Source organism: Podarcis pityusensis, assembly GCF_964106645.2.
Source record: "Podarcis pityusensis genome assembly, chromosome: 5".
Lineage (NCBI taxonomy): Eukaryota > Metazoa > Chordata > Lepidosauria > Squamata > Lacertidae > Podarcis > Podarcis pityusensis.
In genome coordinates, this window is record NC_138032.1 from 38,859,854 (window position 1) to 38,875,993 (window position 16,140).

General features: G+C 40.5%; 1 protein-coding gene across 4 annotated transcripts in view; it reads right to left on the bottom strand.

The window, feature by feature from the left end:
* Positions 1-16,140, bottom strand: part of VPS8 (VPS8 subunit of CORVET complex) — a 93,790-nt gene that overhangs the window by 47,332 nt on the left and 30,318 nt on the right. For all 4 annotated transcript variants that reach the window (XM_081006659.1, XM_081006660.1, XM_081006657.1 and 1 more), the window contains 5 exons: positions 13,365-13,416; positions 12,548-12,590; positions 11,152-11,224; positions 7,826-7,945; positions 5,803-5,874 (listed from right to left, as the gene is read on the bottom strand). In XM_081006659.1, coding sequence (XP_080862785.1) covers positions 5,803-5,874; positions 7,826-7,945; positions 11,152-11,224; positions 12,548-12,590; positions 13,365-13,416 — 360 coding nt within the window. The remainder of the gene's footprint in view (positions 1-5,802; positions 5,875-7,825; positions 7,946-11,151; positions 11,225-12,547; positions 12,591-13,364; positions 13,417-16,140) is intronic.

Consider the following 16,140-nt stretch of genomic DNA (forward strand, 5'->3'; position numbering starts at 1 on the left):
CTCGGCAGCTCATCAGAAATAGTCATAAAATGGGAGAGGGCAGAGAGAAGATGGACATAAATCGGGGGGGGGGGGAACAATTCCATTTTCTCTCACCAAGGAGCAGACAGAAATGTTAACTTGTGAGAATCCTCTTCCAAAAGCTATTTATGATAGGTTTCTAACAATTAGCATCTTAAATTTTGCTATTCTGTACAAAAAGAATTGCTAATACTCCCAATTATTCCTGACTATGCCATGCTACCTATCCATGTTTTGCACTTTGGAAACATTTCTGTCATGGAGACAGTATAGTTATAGTGTCTTAAAACAAAGCATTCCATAAATCCATATTAACTATTTTATCTACCTTTTGTAAATCTAGATTTATCATATCTAGCCAAGCGCTAAGCAGAATCTGAGTACCCCTTTGCTTGGACACGAATGTGGCTAGGATTAAAATTCTCCTCATCACATGAGTGAATGTTCTGAACAACCTGCTTTCTACATGGTTAAAAGCACACTGTGTCAAGAACCACTTGTAAATGGACACCTGTAACTACACTGAATTTTGCTGTGCTCCTTAAGATCTTAAATAGTTGTGCCCTGAAAAGAGGAGGGTCAAAATAACAAGGGCATTTTGAGATGCAGTATCATGCTTAGTGTTCTCGAAGCTACAAACATGAGCCTGACCAAACTGCGGGAGGCGCTGGAAGACAGGAGTGCCTGGCGTGCTCTGATCCATGGGGTCACGAAGAGTCGGACACGACTAAACAACAACAACAATCATGCTTAAAGGAAAAAGGGAAATACTACTCCCAACTAAATTAAGTAGTTTCTCACATGGTCTAACCAAGATACAGCTAAGACGGCAAGGTTGATTGACAACTGCACCATTTCATCCAACATCTTCAGAACATTCTGGTGGTACTGCAATGTTTACAGAACCGTACACATGTACACACACACACACAATGGCTAAGCTTTAGCAGTATTCAGAAGCTTCTTCACAAAGTATGGGTGGGAGTCTGAGGAACTGAGAACAGTAGTTACAAGAGACAAATTAGAAACTGGCAAATCTGGATTCAAACAGAATCTACCCCAACGTGGACTCCCTGATCTAACAAAAGTATGTAACTTGTCCCTAAGATTAATTTCCGTACCCAAGGACTAGAAAGTGGCCAATGTAACAGAATTTATTTAAAAGGGATCCAGAGGAGATGAGGCAAATCGCAGACCAGTTAGCTTTATGTCTGTTCTGAGGAAAGTGGTGGAAAGCATTATTAAAGCTAGAATTACCAAACGTATTGAACAGGTCTTGCTGAAGCAGAACCACCATGACTTCTGCATGGTTAAACACTGTCTCACCAACCTATTAAAAATAATTTTGAGTGTCAACAAGCATACAGGTGACTCAGCTGACACTATGTACTCAGGCTCTCAAAAAGCTTTTCACAAAATCTCTCAACAGATTCCTGAGTAAGCTCAGCAGTCATAGGATAAGAGGAGAGGTAGACCAATAACCAGTTAAAAAATAGGAAAGTTGAATCCCCCAAGGGTCAGTGTTGGGGCCTGTGCTTTTTAACTTGTTCATTAATGATATAAAGGCAACACAGTGAAGTAGCAAAGTCTGCTGATAAACAAAACTGTTCAGGGCGATTAAAAGAAAAAAAGAGAATGCAAGGCACACCAAAAGGATATATCCAAACTGGGTGAATGGGCAGTAAAATGGCAAATGCAATTCATTATAAGCAAGTATAAAGTGATGCACATTGCAGGAAAAAATATTAACTTTACATATATGTTAATGGTGTATAAACAGATGGTGACCAACTAGGATGACAACCTTGGGGTCATAGTGAATAGCTTGATGATGATGAAAATCCAGTGTGCAGCAGCAGCAGCAGCAGCAGCTGTGAAATAAGTGAATTCTACATTTGAGATCATTATGAAAGAGGTTGAAGATAAAACTGCCAATATCATAACACTATTCCACAAATCTATGGTGTGACTGCGCATGGAATATTAGGTACAGTTGTGATTGCCTCATCTGAAAAAGCAAAAGGTAACCAAATGTATCCTCCTATGAGGAATGCTTACAACACTTAGGGTTTTGTTGTTCAAAAAGGCGGTTATGGTGGGGACATCTCCATGGCAGAGAGGTATATAATGTTATGTATGTATGCTGTAGAGTATGTGGCTAAGGAGAAGTCCCCATCCCCCTCTAGAACTCAGGGCCATTCATTCATGCTGAATACTGGATGATTCAGAAAGACAAAAAAGCACTTCATACACTCCCATAAGATGTAGTGATGGCCACCAACTTGGATGGCTTTAAAATACAAATGAATGGAGGCTAAGGCTATTATTGGTTACTAATGATAATTATATTCTACTTCCAGTGTCAAAGGCAGTATGTGTCTGGATATCAGTTGGTGGGAATCACAAGTGGGAAATGAGCTGTTGCATTCAGATCCTGCTTGTGGGTTTCTCATGGGCAACTGGCTGGTCACTGGGAAAACATGACTACATAGATGGGCTTTTGGCCTGATTAAGCAGAGCTCTTATGTCTTTAATGGTACAAGGAATGTACAAATTGGAAGGTCATGTAACATAGAAGACATGCTTGTCTTCAGACCAAGTGAGTGGAGCTTTAGAAAGGCAGACTGGATAATACCTTGTTCCATTGCTTACTCGTGGTTGTTTATTGTGAGCCTTGTTGCCTTTACACCATGGGTACCTGATATGAATGAGTCACGCCCTGTGGCCAAGTTTGCTGTCTGCTTCCTACTTTGCTGCTTTTCCAAGTCTGAGGTGATCTATTCAACTTCTCCATTACACACCAGCCAGCAGCGCTCGGTTTCAGTTTACTCCATATGACAAATACATTAACCATTAGCAATATCGCTAGTCCGGTCAGTTAGAAAATATTATTTCTTCTCTCATGCTCCTGTAGATTGTTCTGTACTCGTGTAGTCCCTCATAAAACACCAAAACTGCCCCAGGTCCCTCAGATGATTTATGGGAAAGACTGCCTTTCACCTACCAAGATCATTTAGAATGATATCTCATCTGTCAGCAAAGACTGTCCCCGACTCTCCTGCCACGCTAAGGCTTATACAACCTGACAACATGAAACTATGTTGGACTAACGAAGCATACAAGCTCAGACATACCTGTCTAGAAAACCTTAGTGTCCTCAGTTAATAGGGTTAGCCCACAGCACAGGATACTCAAGATCCTGTAGTCAAGTGAAATGTAGTTGATTTTTTTCTTTTTACAATAATCTCAGAATATGCCCCAGGCAATGTATCTGTTATACAGTGCTGGACACACAGAAGTTACCAGAGGACAATAGTAATATTTTGCCTTCATGCATTCTGCCATGTGTAGAGACACATTTAAAGAAAGTGTAGCTGTGCATCGTCTTGTAGGGACTAAAGACACTGCAAAAAGTAGACAGAGACCTTCTTAGCTTATTATTTTAAAAAAACTTATTTATGGCAAGAGAGCATTCAGGGTTTACTACAGGTTGACAGGAGTGGGGGGCAAGCTCTAAATGCGGGTTGCACGTATTTGCAAAATCACAATAATGTATTATATATTTAGAAGAGCATAATGTGCACATTAATAAAGAGACATTCTGCCCACAGGATCGTGATCTATATAAAAAAGATGAAGAGAACAGAGAGGATATATGGAGGGGAAAACTTTGCTCCTTTACTCTCTAACACAAGGAGTTAACAGAATATAATGAAGACATACACAAATACCATGGCTGCAAACTCCTTCCCTTGCACCTTCTACTGCGTACTTGCTTTTTTCTTTCTTCAAGTATTAATCATGTTACATTTCTATAGGTTTGCCTTTAGTGCCTTCCCGTATTGTTCTGATACTTAAACTTTTAAACTCTTTTAACCTTTAAGTCAGTTCATGATCCTGCCCTTCTCTCCTAGTGGCTCTGGCCACATTCTGACGTTTGTCCATGGCTTAATAAACTACAAACTTCATTTGGTGCCACCAAATTCCACATGAAACAGAAAAAGAGAATGATCATTTGTCTCAAAAGCTACTGAAACACTGATGAGAATAAGAACAGAAAGAGATTACTTAAAATAGGAAAGATATAATCTATCAACTAGGACAATTAAACATCAACATACCCCTTGAGATTCTTTTTTGGGTTTCAAAGCAAGAAAGAGATGATTAAATAGTGGATAAATTATTACAACGACTACTACCTTCAGTAATAAGGAATAGCAAATTTGTTGAAAGGATGAATATGCGTCTTTGAAAATTTGGAAACACATTTAGGAGCAGATACTGAATGCCTGGCGTGCTCTGGTCCATGGGGTCACGAAGAGTCAGACACAACTAAACGACTAAACAACAACAACTGAATGGACAATTGTTAAGACAGAAATTGTTCAGAACTTGGGAGGTTGGAAACTGCTTTGGTTTCAATGCTTTCAAATAAGGAATTTTATTTTAGAGGTGTTGGTTCCTACATACTCATTATTAAAGAAATGAATGCCCTGGGAAACTTTAATTACAGGTGAAGAATCAAGGGGTTTGTTGGCAAGAATAATGGTATAATTAAAAATCTGGGAAGGAGGCACAATGGAAAACATATCAGAATTAGAATCCTACAATAAAAATGAACGTGGTATGTCAATCTGCTAAACAGGTACTGCTAAATGAAGTTCAATATAAATTATTATTAAAATGGCATTTTATGCCTTCTAGGGTTAATAAGACATACTCAGATACATTATTTAAATGCTGAAAATGTTTAGCTACTAATGCAGACCTTACTTCAGTTCTGGTGTGGTGGGGTTATCACAGAATTTTCTAATGCCTTTTCGAATTTTATTTAATTGAACAGAAGATGAAATTCCAACTGTTATGAAATCTTTAATAATTTATAATATCTGCAAATGTTATGTGGGTTTGAACATGGAAAAATATGAACTCCACCTCAAGGAGTGAGCAGTTACTGAAATGTTAAGATATAGAGAAGACAAACAAGTTAACTGATGCAATTAGCAGGAAACCCATCTCTTCTTTTCAATACCCTTTCAGTTACAAAATGTTATTTCTCTATTATTTTTTCCATCTTTGAATTTGAAGTTTTTCATCCTTCTAGCAGAAATAGTAGGATACAAGGCTCAGTTCCTGAACCTATAACAGCAACGTATTTTCTGTTAAATGTTATGACCAAAAGAAGCCTATTCTGGAACAGTCCAAGGCCACACACAGAGGTAAACTTAGTTGCCTCCTCTCCTGTATATGACATACATCCATTTTGCATTAACCGTTTACAACAACACTGCGCTAACAACTTATGTCCGTAGTTCTTTGTCCTCATTATGTTTCAGTGTATATTATATTCAAGATAAGGATAAAGTCCATGAATGAAACCAACATACATCATCACTTATGTATTAAGGTAAGTTAGCTTCAATAGGCACTTCAGTGAAGCATACTGGATCAAGAAAGAGATGGCACTGCACGATTATTCTCTCATGAAACTGTACATTCTACAGGAAAATATTTGTTTAGTATTTTTAAAGAGCACCATTAGTTTAAAGTCAGGAAACATTTCTCATTCAAGTACCTCAGAGTACCTTGCAAGAGGTGCTAGTGAAGCCAGTGCCATTCACTTCTTACCAATTAGCAAGGCACACAAAGGACACGTTTATTCATTTCCCAAAGAAAGCATTCCAACTCAGTGACAGGATTAAAATAAAGGAATATATAACACCGCAGAAACAATCCATCTTTTACTATGGCCACTAGAAACAAGGTGAGGAGGGAGCTTACCTTCAGAAGGATGTCCACAATTCTCTGTTGGTACTCTACAGCTTGCTTGTCATTCTTAAAGTCTTCAAATGTCTTTGTTAGATAATGGTATTGGGAGAGAAAAGAGGGGGGGGGACACTTTATACCTTTATCCCCATATAATGGGAAATACGAAAAATGCAGCAGCTAGCAGTGGGACTTGTTACATCCTTCCTTCATTTCCTCACGCCAACTGTAATTATCCACTAAACTTGTTACTTTACTCTACTTGTAAATCTTGTTGCAAAGACGTCAGAGGCCAGTTAGACTACAGAAACTGGAATAAAAGTACAACAGCACTTTGCAATGAAAGCTTTTTCTGATGGACAGTATCATTTGGCCTCTACCTGTAACACAACTCACTCAAACTATAATTGTTTTCAGGTGCCTACAGCATCTCAGACAGTAGTGTGAAGTGGAGAAGCTGACAGTAACATGCAAGCTGTTAAGATATGATGGCTTATATTGTGGCAGAAAGCTATGGGGTCCTGAGGCAGAGACAAGTGCAGTGCATAGATGTAACAGTTTCCAGAGGGGGTAGCTAGGCTGTAGCAAACTCAAAACCAAGATGTTAAGCTCGTGCGCCTATTATAGCAGAGGGTTAAGAACAGGTCCTGAAGGAACAAAGGGAGAGGTAAAAGCAAACAAAACTTTCCTGTTGAATGGATTATTAGACAGGGAGGAAAGGAGCAAGATAAAGAAACCTGGAGCATTAAGGGAATCAACCAGGAGAGGAACATCAACTATACTAAAGACAGTAGAGAGGTCAATGAGAGGCTTATAAGTCTAGAAATGAGAAGATAATAGAGCCACCCAGAGTGGCTGGGGAAACCCAGTTGGATGGGCGGGGTATACATAATTTATTATTATTATTATTATTATTATTATTATTATTATTACTAAAGTTTCGGCAAGTGCAGGAGCCAGATTGCAGAGTCAGTATTATTTTTACAGAGGCAAACTTCCCCACTTCCAATATGCAAATGAAACTAGAGCATCAATACAGGCAACAATGTTAGCTCTAACAAGAGGCACAAAATAAATTACTTCTCAGCATAAAGAGGCATTATTTACACTGAGCAAGAAGAAGGTATCCCTGAAGTGAAAAAAGTACCAATAATGACAGGGTGTATTGTGGCTTGTGGGTGTCCAGTGTGAAACTATTAGCAGCAAGCACAAATGGAAAAGCAGATGAGCATCCATGAAAATGATGGGATTTTCACAGTGCCATCCTTCCACTCCCTCTTCTTCAGCCCCCAAACCCAATCTAGTATTGTGGGCTTCTAACCCCTAAGCCTCACACATACATCTTCCACTCTCCTTGGATATTAAAAATGGCAATGGAAATAAAAGTAGAGTCTTCTGCCTCCCTGAATCTAATAGTAGGGCAGCCTCTGGCTTCCAGAAATAGCAACTGCAGGGTCTTTGTAAAATAAAAAAATAAAAAGGGCAGCTTTTCACATGTTGCACTACACACTGAGCAAGTGTATTGTTACATCATTTTTTATAATATCTGGCCCACCAAGGGTAATGTAATTCATAATGGTGAACAGATTTATCACCAGCATAACCTGGCCTGGAAACCTGTTAACTTGCTGCAAAACTGCATATGCAATACAACAGCATTTTAAAGACTATTCCTAATAAAATATGCATTTTTAAAATGCATTGAATACATTGGTTCATGTTCAAGAAGTAAGACCCCCGGTGTTGGTGGAATTTGTGCCAGTGGCTCCCAAATTCCCTTTATTCAGAAAGGCCTTCCAACAGTAAATGGGATGGTTGGTTCCTAAAGATTGAAACTCTACACACCATAAGGAGAGTTTGTAGTGACAAACAGAGAATATTCAGTTGCAGCTAATACTGGAAAAGGTTAGCAAATATTATATTTGTCAAACAAGTTTTTATAGATTAGTGAAAACTTGACATATATATCTTTAATCAAATGAAGGAGGTGATGGGATTTCTCCCCCAATATCTTTGTGGAAGTGGTGTTGCCACTTACCAGTGCAAGAACATTGAGGAACTCCCGCGTATCGAAGTGCAGCAGTGTGCGGACATAAGGGTAAACTTCTTCATCGGTGGGTGCCTCTGCTGAGTGCAAACGAATGAGGAATTCAAAGACCTGCCATGAAAGATTAATAATCACTGAATACCTGAAGGAACTGTTCAAAGCTTACCAGCTCCTTAAACCTCCTTGAGAATACAGAATGGATTTTCAACAGCATTTTCTGTTCCTTAAATGCCATCCGCTGTGCTGGACGTTTATTTCCTGGTACAAGTTCAATGATTTAACAGTAGGCAAACTACTTCTGTTTAACATATCCCATGGCTTCTTACATCCACTTTCACAATTATTGACATTTATTGCTGCTCACTGGCATCTGGGAGAGATTATCACCACAGGTTTCCTAAATAATGAATTCTGGCAAAAGACACAAGCACATTTGCCTTCGAGATTACTTTCCAAAATGCACCAATTCCTAATATATCGAGTCAATTTATTGGGACATAAAAGATAAAGGAAAGATTGTTAGCAGATTTTAAAATAGGAGAGTGATTATGAAAATCTATGAACCACAGGCCAAATGCTGGGGACAAATAACATGGACAATTTGAGCAAGAATAACTGGGGTTACCCCATCCAATCACTGTACTTAAAACAGAAATCCCTGAAGGAGCCTTGGGCTATTGGCGGAGGAAGAGGAGTGCGGGGGGAGAGTACCGCCACCGGCAGCGCGATCCCGGTGGGGTGCCATCGTGGCTGCCCCCCTGCCCACGCTGGGCGCCACGTCCCCTCAGGTGGCGTGCCCTATTGAATTTCAGCTCCGGTCCTCCGAGCTGATAAGGCTCATCTTCTTTGAGCCCACCCAGCAGAGCATTAAAACAACAAAGTCCACAACGGAAGGATGAGGCAGGTATGGGCTACATTGCTATACTTTATTACTAAGCTATGCAGAGAGCAAAGAAAAATACATCTTGTGTCTGTGAGAAGCAGAGAGCAACTGAACAAAGAAAACGAAAGGAACAAAAGAAACAGGAAACCAGTAACATCACATCCCGTCTCCCTTTCCCGTGAGAATCCAACAATATCTGGACTGTGGAATGTAAACAGTCCTGTGACTGCAAGCAGCTGCTCAGTGAGGAAACAGAAACTAACCCCCACCCCCAGGAGCATGCCCCGCCCCCGTGACATGCTCCAGCCCTGCCCCCGCCTGCTCTCCGCCCCCCCCCCCGGTGCCGGAGCATGAAGCTCCAAACTGCTTTGGACGCAGGACATCTCTACACGGACCACGCCTATGGCTGTCCATCACAGACTATGAGCAACAGGTATATCAGTTAAACATCACAAGACCAGAACAGCACAGCAGAGTTGCAGAGAGCCACAACTGTGCAACTACTTGGGATAAGGAGTGCCAGTTCAGTAAGGAGGTTATATGATCAATCTGTACAGTGAGGCATGAGACACAATGCTTTGCTGTGGTTTAAATAACAGTTCCCCGAGGTGCTTTAGCAACAGGAACACAGAAGTGATGCCTGAAATTTACTGGCAGTGATTTAGATGCACCTGGCCTACATCCAAACTATCTGCCACGCTACTGAGCTGAGCACAGCTAATAAGTGCTAATGTCTTTGCATACAGAGCAAAACGATCAGATATGCTTCAAAATGTTGCTTCAATGTGGATATTAAAAGCTATTTTATACCATTATTGTGGCTATTTAACAGAATAGTAAGTCACTTCATGATCAGGGAGATAATCCTGTGCGCACAGTACGGTGGGGTACGGGTAGAGCACGTAAGATTGCACTGTAAATGTATAATACTTAGTGTAGAAAAATCTGGTAGATTTACTTGTTAGCCCTTATCCCCAACAACTCAAATGAAGCCTGCATGCACAAAACAGCCACACTTTGTCCCCACCCTTTTCCATTCTGCATGTTCCCTCCCATCATGTTTGAATGCAAAATTAGGCTTTTTAGATCAGTGACTTTTCTTTATCTACATTGCTTTGAAAAATATCATACATAAATACAAAATGTCACATAAATCCTTCATGGCAATCCTATGGCCTTTTAAACTGGGTGGGGGATATTGCTTTTGTTTCTTGCTATGATATATATGTTCGTGTTCTTACGTTGTAAACCACCCCGTGATCTTTGGATTATGGGCAGTATAGAAATTTAATTAAAAAATCAAAAAATAAATAAATCAGGTGATCTACTTATTGGCCATCCTCCCCAACTGAAATGAAGCCTAGGTACATTTTATCATATGCATGTCTACTCAGAAGCAAGTCCCACAGAGTCAACTTGAATTACTTCCAGGTAAGTGAGAATAGGATTGCAGCCTTAGCCTCTAGACTAGTGGTGGGGAATCTATGGCTGTTCAAATGTCCCATCAGTCCCAGTCAGCCAGCTTGGCCAATGGTCAGAGATTATGAGAATTGGAGTTTTAATAATAATAATGGCTGGTTCAGCAATATCTGGAAGGTCTCAAGGTTCCCTATTCCTGCTCTAGACTCCCATGAAGTCCATAATGGACAAAAAAATCCAGAAAAAAACATAGCACAGCTCCCAGCTGACTGTATCTTCATCGAAAGAAGGGCAGGGGAGAGAATCAAAATGTGTATGAAAAAGTGCTCAGGGACAATCACAAAGAGCTGTGGCAGACAATCAAAAGGCTACCGTTATCCAGATGATAGCAACTTCTTATCGGATATCTGCAACGTAACAGCTAAGCACAAAAGGCATGTCATTCCTATCACATTGTTACATGATTGCTATAGATAAACCAGGTTCCATGATGGGAGTCATCTGCCAACCTTAATAAATTTAATATCTGCACATAGTCTTAAAGAATATGACACAACTGGAATGTAGGGGGGGAACTATCCTTTTGAGTTTTTATTTGCTCGTGTTCCTGCAATATTGCCTCTTTTGTTTTGTCTCAAATTTTCTACACTCTCTCTTGTTTCCTCTATAATAAGACTTCCAAACATGGACCAGCAGTCTGTGAAGTTGAGCTCAGAAAACTTTGGGATATTGCTGTGGCAACCGTTGACAGAGTGGGTGGATACTATTCAAAGATGGAGGGAAGGGAGTTCCACAACAAATTATGCCTTTGATAATATTATTATTTCTTATCAAGCACACCTACAGGAGCAGCTTCCAATTTTTTCAAAAATGCAAAATTATTCTGGCAGAACATAGGAAACTGCCTCATACGAAGCCGGACCATCAGTCATTCAGCTCATTATTTTCTACATAGGCTGGGTAATACTGAGCCACTGGCCTTTCCAGTGAATTTTGCAGTTTATTTTTAACTCACCTGATTTTTAACCAAAGGTACCAGATCTTCAGGGATATTGCCCAGTGGATAAGCTCGACCAGCCAAACAGCAACTGTTAAGAAAGGACAGATGGAGTTAAAACAGTGTCATAAATTAAGAACTGTAACATAACAAAGACCTAAATGCAGCTGGAAATGGCTCCCATTTCCTTATCTAGGTTCCTACTTGTATAAAAGTGGGGCCCTTCAACAAACAGCAGCAGTCACTCTGTTCTATACCCCTGCAGTTTCCCCACTCACCCAAGGCAGCCTATCAGCATTAGAATTTAGTTTGCTTGCCTCTAATCACTTCAGTGACTCCACTTTTCAACCATGCAGGCATCCACGGAGCCCTGATAATACCTTTCCTGATCTTAGGTCTACATTCCAGTCAAGCTTCTGTTATGATGGTACTGAATAGCCTCTCTCCTGCCAAGTGTTCTGAACCTATTGACTTTCCCTTTCAATTTCCTTTTTATCTAATTTTTATTAAGTTTCCTCTTTTGAGGAAGTCAGAACAATGTTGGACTTTCTTGGCAGTTGTCCACTTATATGCTGGATTTCATAGCACCATGGTCACTGTTCTAGATCGGTTCAACAATACCTACATCTTGCACTAGGTCCTGGACTCCATTTAAGATAAACTCTAGGGTTGCCATCCCTTTGGTCAGCTCCATGGCCAATTGTTCTCATGCACAGTTATTTAGGGTATCTGGAAATTTTACTTCTTTACTGCAACTGTGCATGTGTATACCCAGTTGATGTGAGGGAATTTGCTACTTCTACAACACTTCGTCTTTCAGGAGCCTCCTTGATTTCATTCAACATCTCAAGATCACCTTGTGCATTTGAGGCAGTGAGATGATAGGACATCCCTAGTAGGGGTGCCAGCTTGAATAAAATATGAGGGAGGCAGATAAGCCCCGCCCCACAAAATAGATCAGATGATGTGGCATGCACACACCATTTGAATGGCAATGCTCATCAACTGAGGGGGGTGCTGCCTGGGGCGCAGAGAATCCTAGTTAAGCTATGGTATTGGCTGCTGGCATGGCAGAGCTGTTGGGTTTCTCTGTCCCTATGTGACAAAAAAGATTATACTACAGTGGTACCTTGGTTTACGAACTTAATCCATTCCGGAAGTCCGTTCTTAAACCAAAACAATCTTAAACCAAGGTGTGCTTTTCCATAGCAGCAGGGGGCTCAGTTTACAAATGGAACACACTCAACATGTTCTGCTTCCAAGGCAAAGTTCACAAACCAAAACACCTACTTCTGGTTTGCAGCGTTCTTAATCCAAGCTGTTCATAAACTAAGCTGTTCTTAATCCAAGGTACCACTGTACTACAGAAAGCAAAACATAAATAACTATCTTATAGATGCTAGATGTACCGTACCTTATATAGACAAGCAGCTTGTTGCCCATGATGACTTGCTCGTCTAAAAAACAAACAAATAAACCACACACAGAGAAACAAAAGCTTTGTATTATCTTCTGGAGTTGAATTTACTCAAAGTTCATAACCTGCTTTGCTAAAAGGGCCTCAGGTGACTTACTTGCAATAACCAAGTGATTTGACAAACTCAATGTTCCATTTTCTTCATAATCTGACATATGGACAGATGTCTACACTAAATACATTGCATCTGGATACTAAGCATTTGAGAAGGTTCATGAAAGGCTGAAAATGTCAAAAAAACCACTAATTTTGACATTTAGTAAATAATAGTCACTGTATAAAACAAAGGAATGACACCATGCTTGCTCGGAAAGTTCAGGGTCTTGGCGGTGTATTCCTATCCTCTTATAGGATATTGGCATCAGCTTGAAGAATGCATAAGTCCCCCTTCATCTGAGCTATGGAACATAATGAGCTGCCTTATATCAAGCCACACCACTGGCAGTGTCCCTCCAGGGTTTGTAGCTCATTTGGGTACACAGAAGCTGAGTAGGATCAGCACATACGTTAAGGTATAGGCTGGATTCATGTGAGTTTTAACATGAAAGTCATTTCCAGAGAGGAAGTTTATCAGTCATAAAGCAGATCTCTCCAAGGGAACAAGCCAATGAGGTGAGCTGAGACTAGGATGACCAGAGGTGGGTAGGGTAGGCTATAGAAATCCCTCACATTCAGATATCACAAACCAAACAAACTTTCAAAAAGTGCTCAAAATGCAAATTTAAACGATAAATACTTATCAAACACAGAGTACCTGAGAGAGACTTTCCAGCACTAAGAGGATGAGCAATGACCTTGAACAATTTCTGGGGGTGGGAGGAATGAAGAGAACACAAACAAGGTTAGCAGATGTTTCCTTTGTTGCTCTTCATTTTCGTTCAACATATTAATAGTGGATTTGGCAGTAGTAAAAAGACATCAAAAAGGGAGAGATTTCAAAAAGAGAAAATTGCCAGGTAGTCAAAGGGTGCAACTGTAGTTGAATGGGTAGTTTTGCCCGGGGCAGTTTGGTTTAAATAGCTGCAAATTGTTTTGGAATGGCAGCATAATACAAAGGGAGTGTGCCCCAGGCCCATACCACATGAGGTAAAGCTTTACTATGTGGGAAAGTGTACTTAAACACTCGCCTGCTGCCTTCTCCAGTCTCTTTCAATGCCACAACAGCAGCTCATCTGTCCACTAAGAAAATGAGGGAGCAGTACATGGTACTACTAAGTAGGTGACACTGAAGTTCTCATGGGAGACCAGTATGGGATTGGCTGGTTTCCTTTCAAGGCTAAAAAATATTTTGATTTCCTATCCAATAAGAGTAATAGAGAAGGGGTTTTTCTTCATCTATACTGCAGAGGGGAATATCCAGCCCATTGGCCAAACTTGGTCCACCGGGAGTTTAAATTTGGCCTGGAGGGCCATTCCCCCCCAAACCACTCCCACCTGCCCCAGAACTAATGTCATATGTGATGTCATCTGTGAGACAGGTAGAGGTATGGTTGCCGGAACACAGTTGGGAGCCAAAGCCTCACACATTTTAAAGCACCACACAGGGCTCTTTGCAAACCCTGCATGATGCTTTGACGTCCCAACTTCAGGACTTCAAAGCACACAATTGCCTGATGTCACTGTATTGCCTAGTGATGGACAGATGGACAGCCCACCTGTCAAATTTGGTCCAGAAGCCTAGGATTGATAAGAATCTGGCCTATACTAGATTGCTGCCTCTGTGCATTCAAACATCCAGGGGATTACTGGTTGCAATTAAATGCAAGGACCAGTACAGGAACCAGTGTAGATGCAAGAAAGGGAAAGACTATAAAAATATATCACCTGGGAGGTAGCAAATCCAACACACTCTATACGGAACTGCAGATTTCGTTCTACCCATCTTAATATTAATTCCTTTGCATAGGAGGCTGCCTTATAACAAGTGAGATCATTGGCCCATCTAGCTCAGTACTGCCTACACAGACTGGCAGCCGCTTTCTCCAGTATTTCAGACCAGGGTCTCTCCCAGCCTTACTTGGAGATGCTGGGGATTGAATCCTGAACACAGAAGATATGGCACAACTGATGAATAGATGTTTCCAATTGGTGATGAATTACTCATGGAATTGATGACACTTCCAGTGTATAAATTACCTTGGGTGGGAAATGTGAATTGTACAAAGTGACCTTTAGCTGCGCTGCCAATAACAGTTATTCAGCCAGCTATAGTGGCAAAACCGGCTCATGCAGATGGCCTAATACTGCAGTAGTTACCACCATCCTTTCGAACATTTTCAGCACTAAAATTTTCAGGCTGAAAACTGGTATCAATCAGTACACTCAGGCTGCTTAATAACCACTGCTACCGCCACTGAAATAACATACTTATTTCCCTACAAGACGACTGAAACAGCATCATGGTTGCTCATGCAAATGAAAAGGAATAGGTGATGAATACTTAAGGTCACGTTATAATAAACAAACCAACGTGCTGCTTATTTTTTTACCTGGACCAAAAAACAAACAAACAAACTTAGAAATGATGTTATTACATTTTGGGGATACAAGGGATTTGTTCTGTCCTTAACAAAATGTCAGTGCAATTATGTAGCTGGTAGTTGACATTATGAATGTGTCACTACATGATCTTCTCTCTAATTCTCCATGACAACAGCTAAATGTTGACCTTTTCCACCATGCAGTCCATAGTGGCACCATCTTTCCAGTAGTCCTAGACTTGCCATGATATAATCTGTGTCCACACAGGTTTGAATGATTCATCAAACAAGGAATTTAATAGAGAGAAGGAACATATTTAAGGCACCCATATTTACAGTTTCTCCAGCGGCCTGTTTACTTGTTATTTTCCAGGAAGCAATCCCAAACTACAAAATAAAATTCTGAGTGCATGCAATGCCTCCCCACTCACCCACCATGTTGGGATCTAACAAGTAAAACAATGCTCTCTGTTTATTTAAATGCAGTATCTCTCCCTGGGAAAAGGAGAGGTTTTAATCCAGTGGTTTAAATAAACAGTACAGTCTAGCTGACGCACTTTCTCTTCCTGCAATGAAAACAGGTATGCAATAAGAAGAGGTCCCCAGAGATGGGAAACATGTAGTCCTCCAGAAGCTGTAGGATTCCAATTCCCATCAACCTCCACTATTATGGCCAGTGGCAAGGGTTGATGGGGGCTGCAGTCCAATGACATCTGCAGGGTTACACAGTACCCTACCAGTGCTCTTATTTAATTGAATTCTATCTCCAGAAAGGAACAAGAGATAATCACAATGTTCAACAAATGATGTTGGGGAGGCAGAACCATATGAGAATCTCATATCCATGAGTTCTTTCTGGAAGGCTATTGCATATGACCAGTTTATTACAACGCACCCTTAGCCTCAGCATCAGTGATAATATCACAAAGTTTTTGCATAAGAGCCTCCAATAATTTAAAATCTGTTTCAATTCTGTTATTGCTTGCTTGCACTTTATCGGAAGAAAAATAAAATAGTGATTTTTTTCCCAGACATCTTATGAACAGTCCA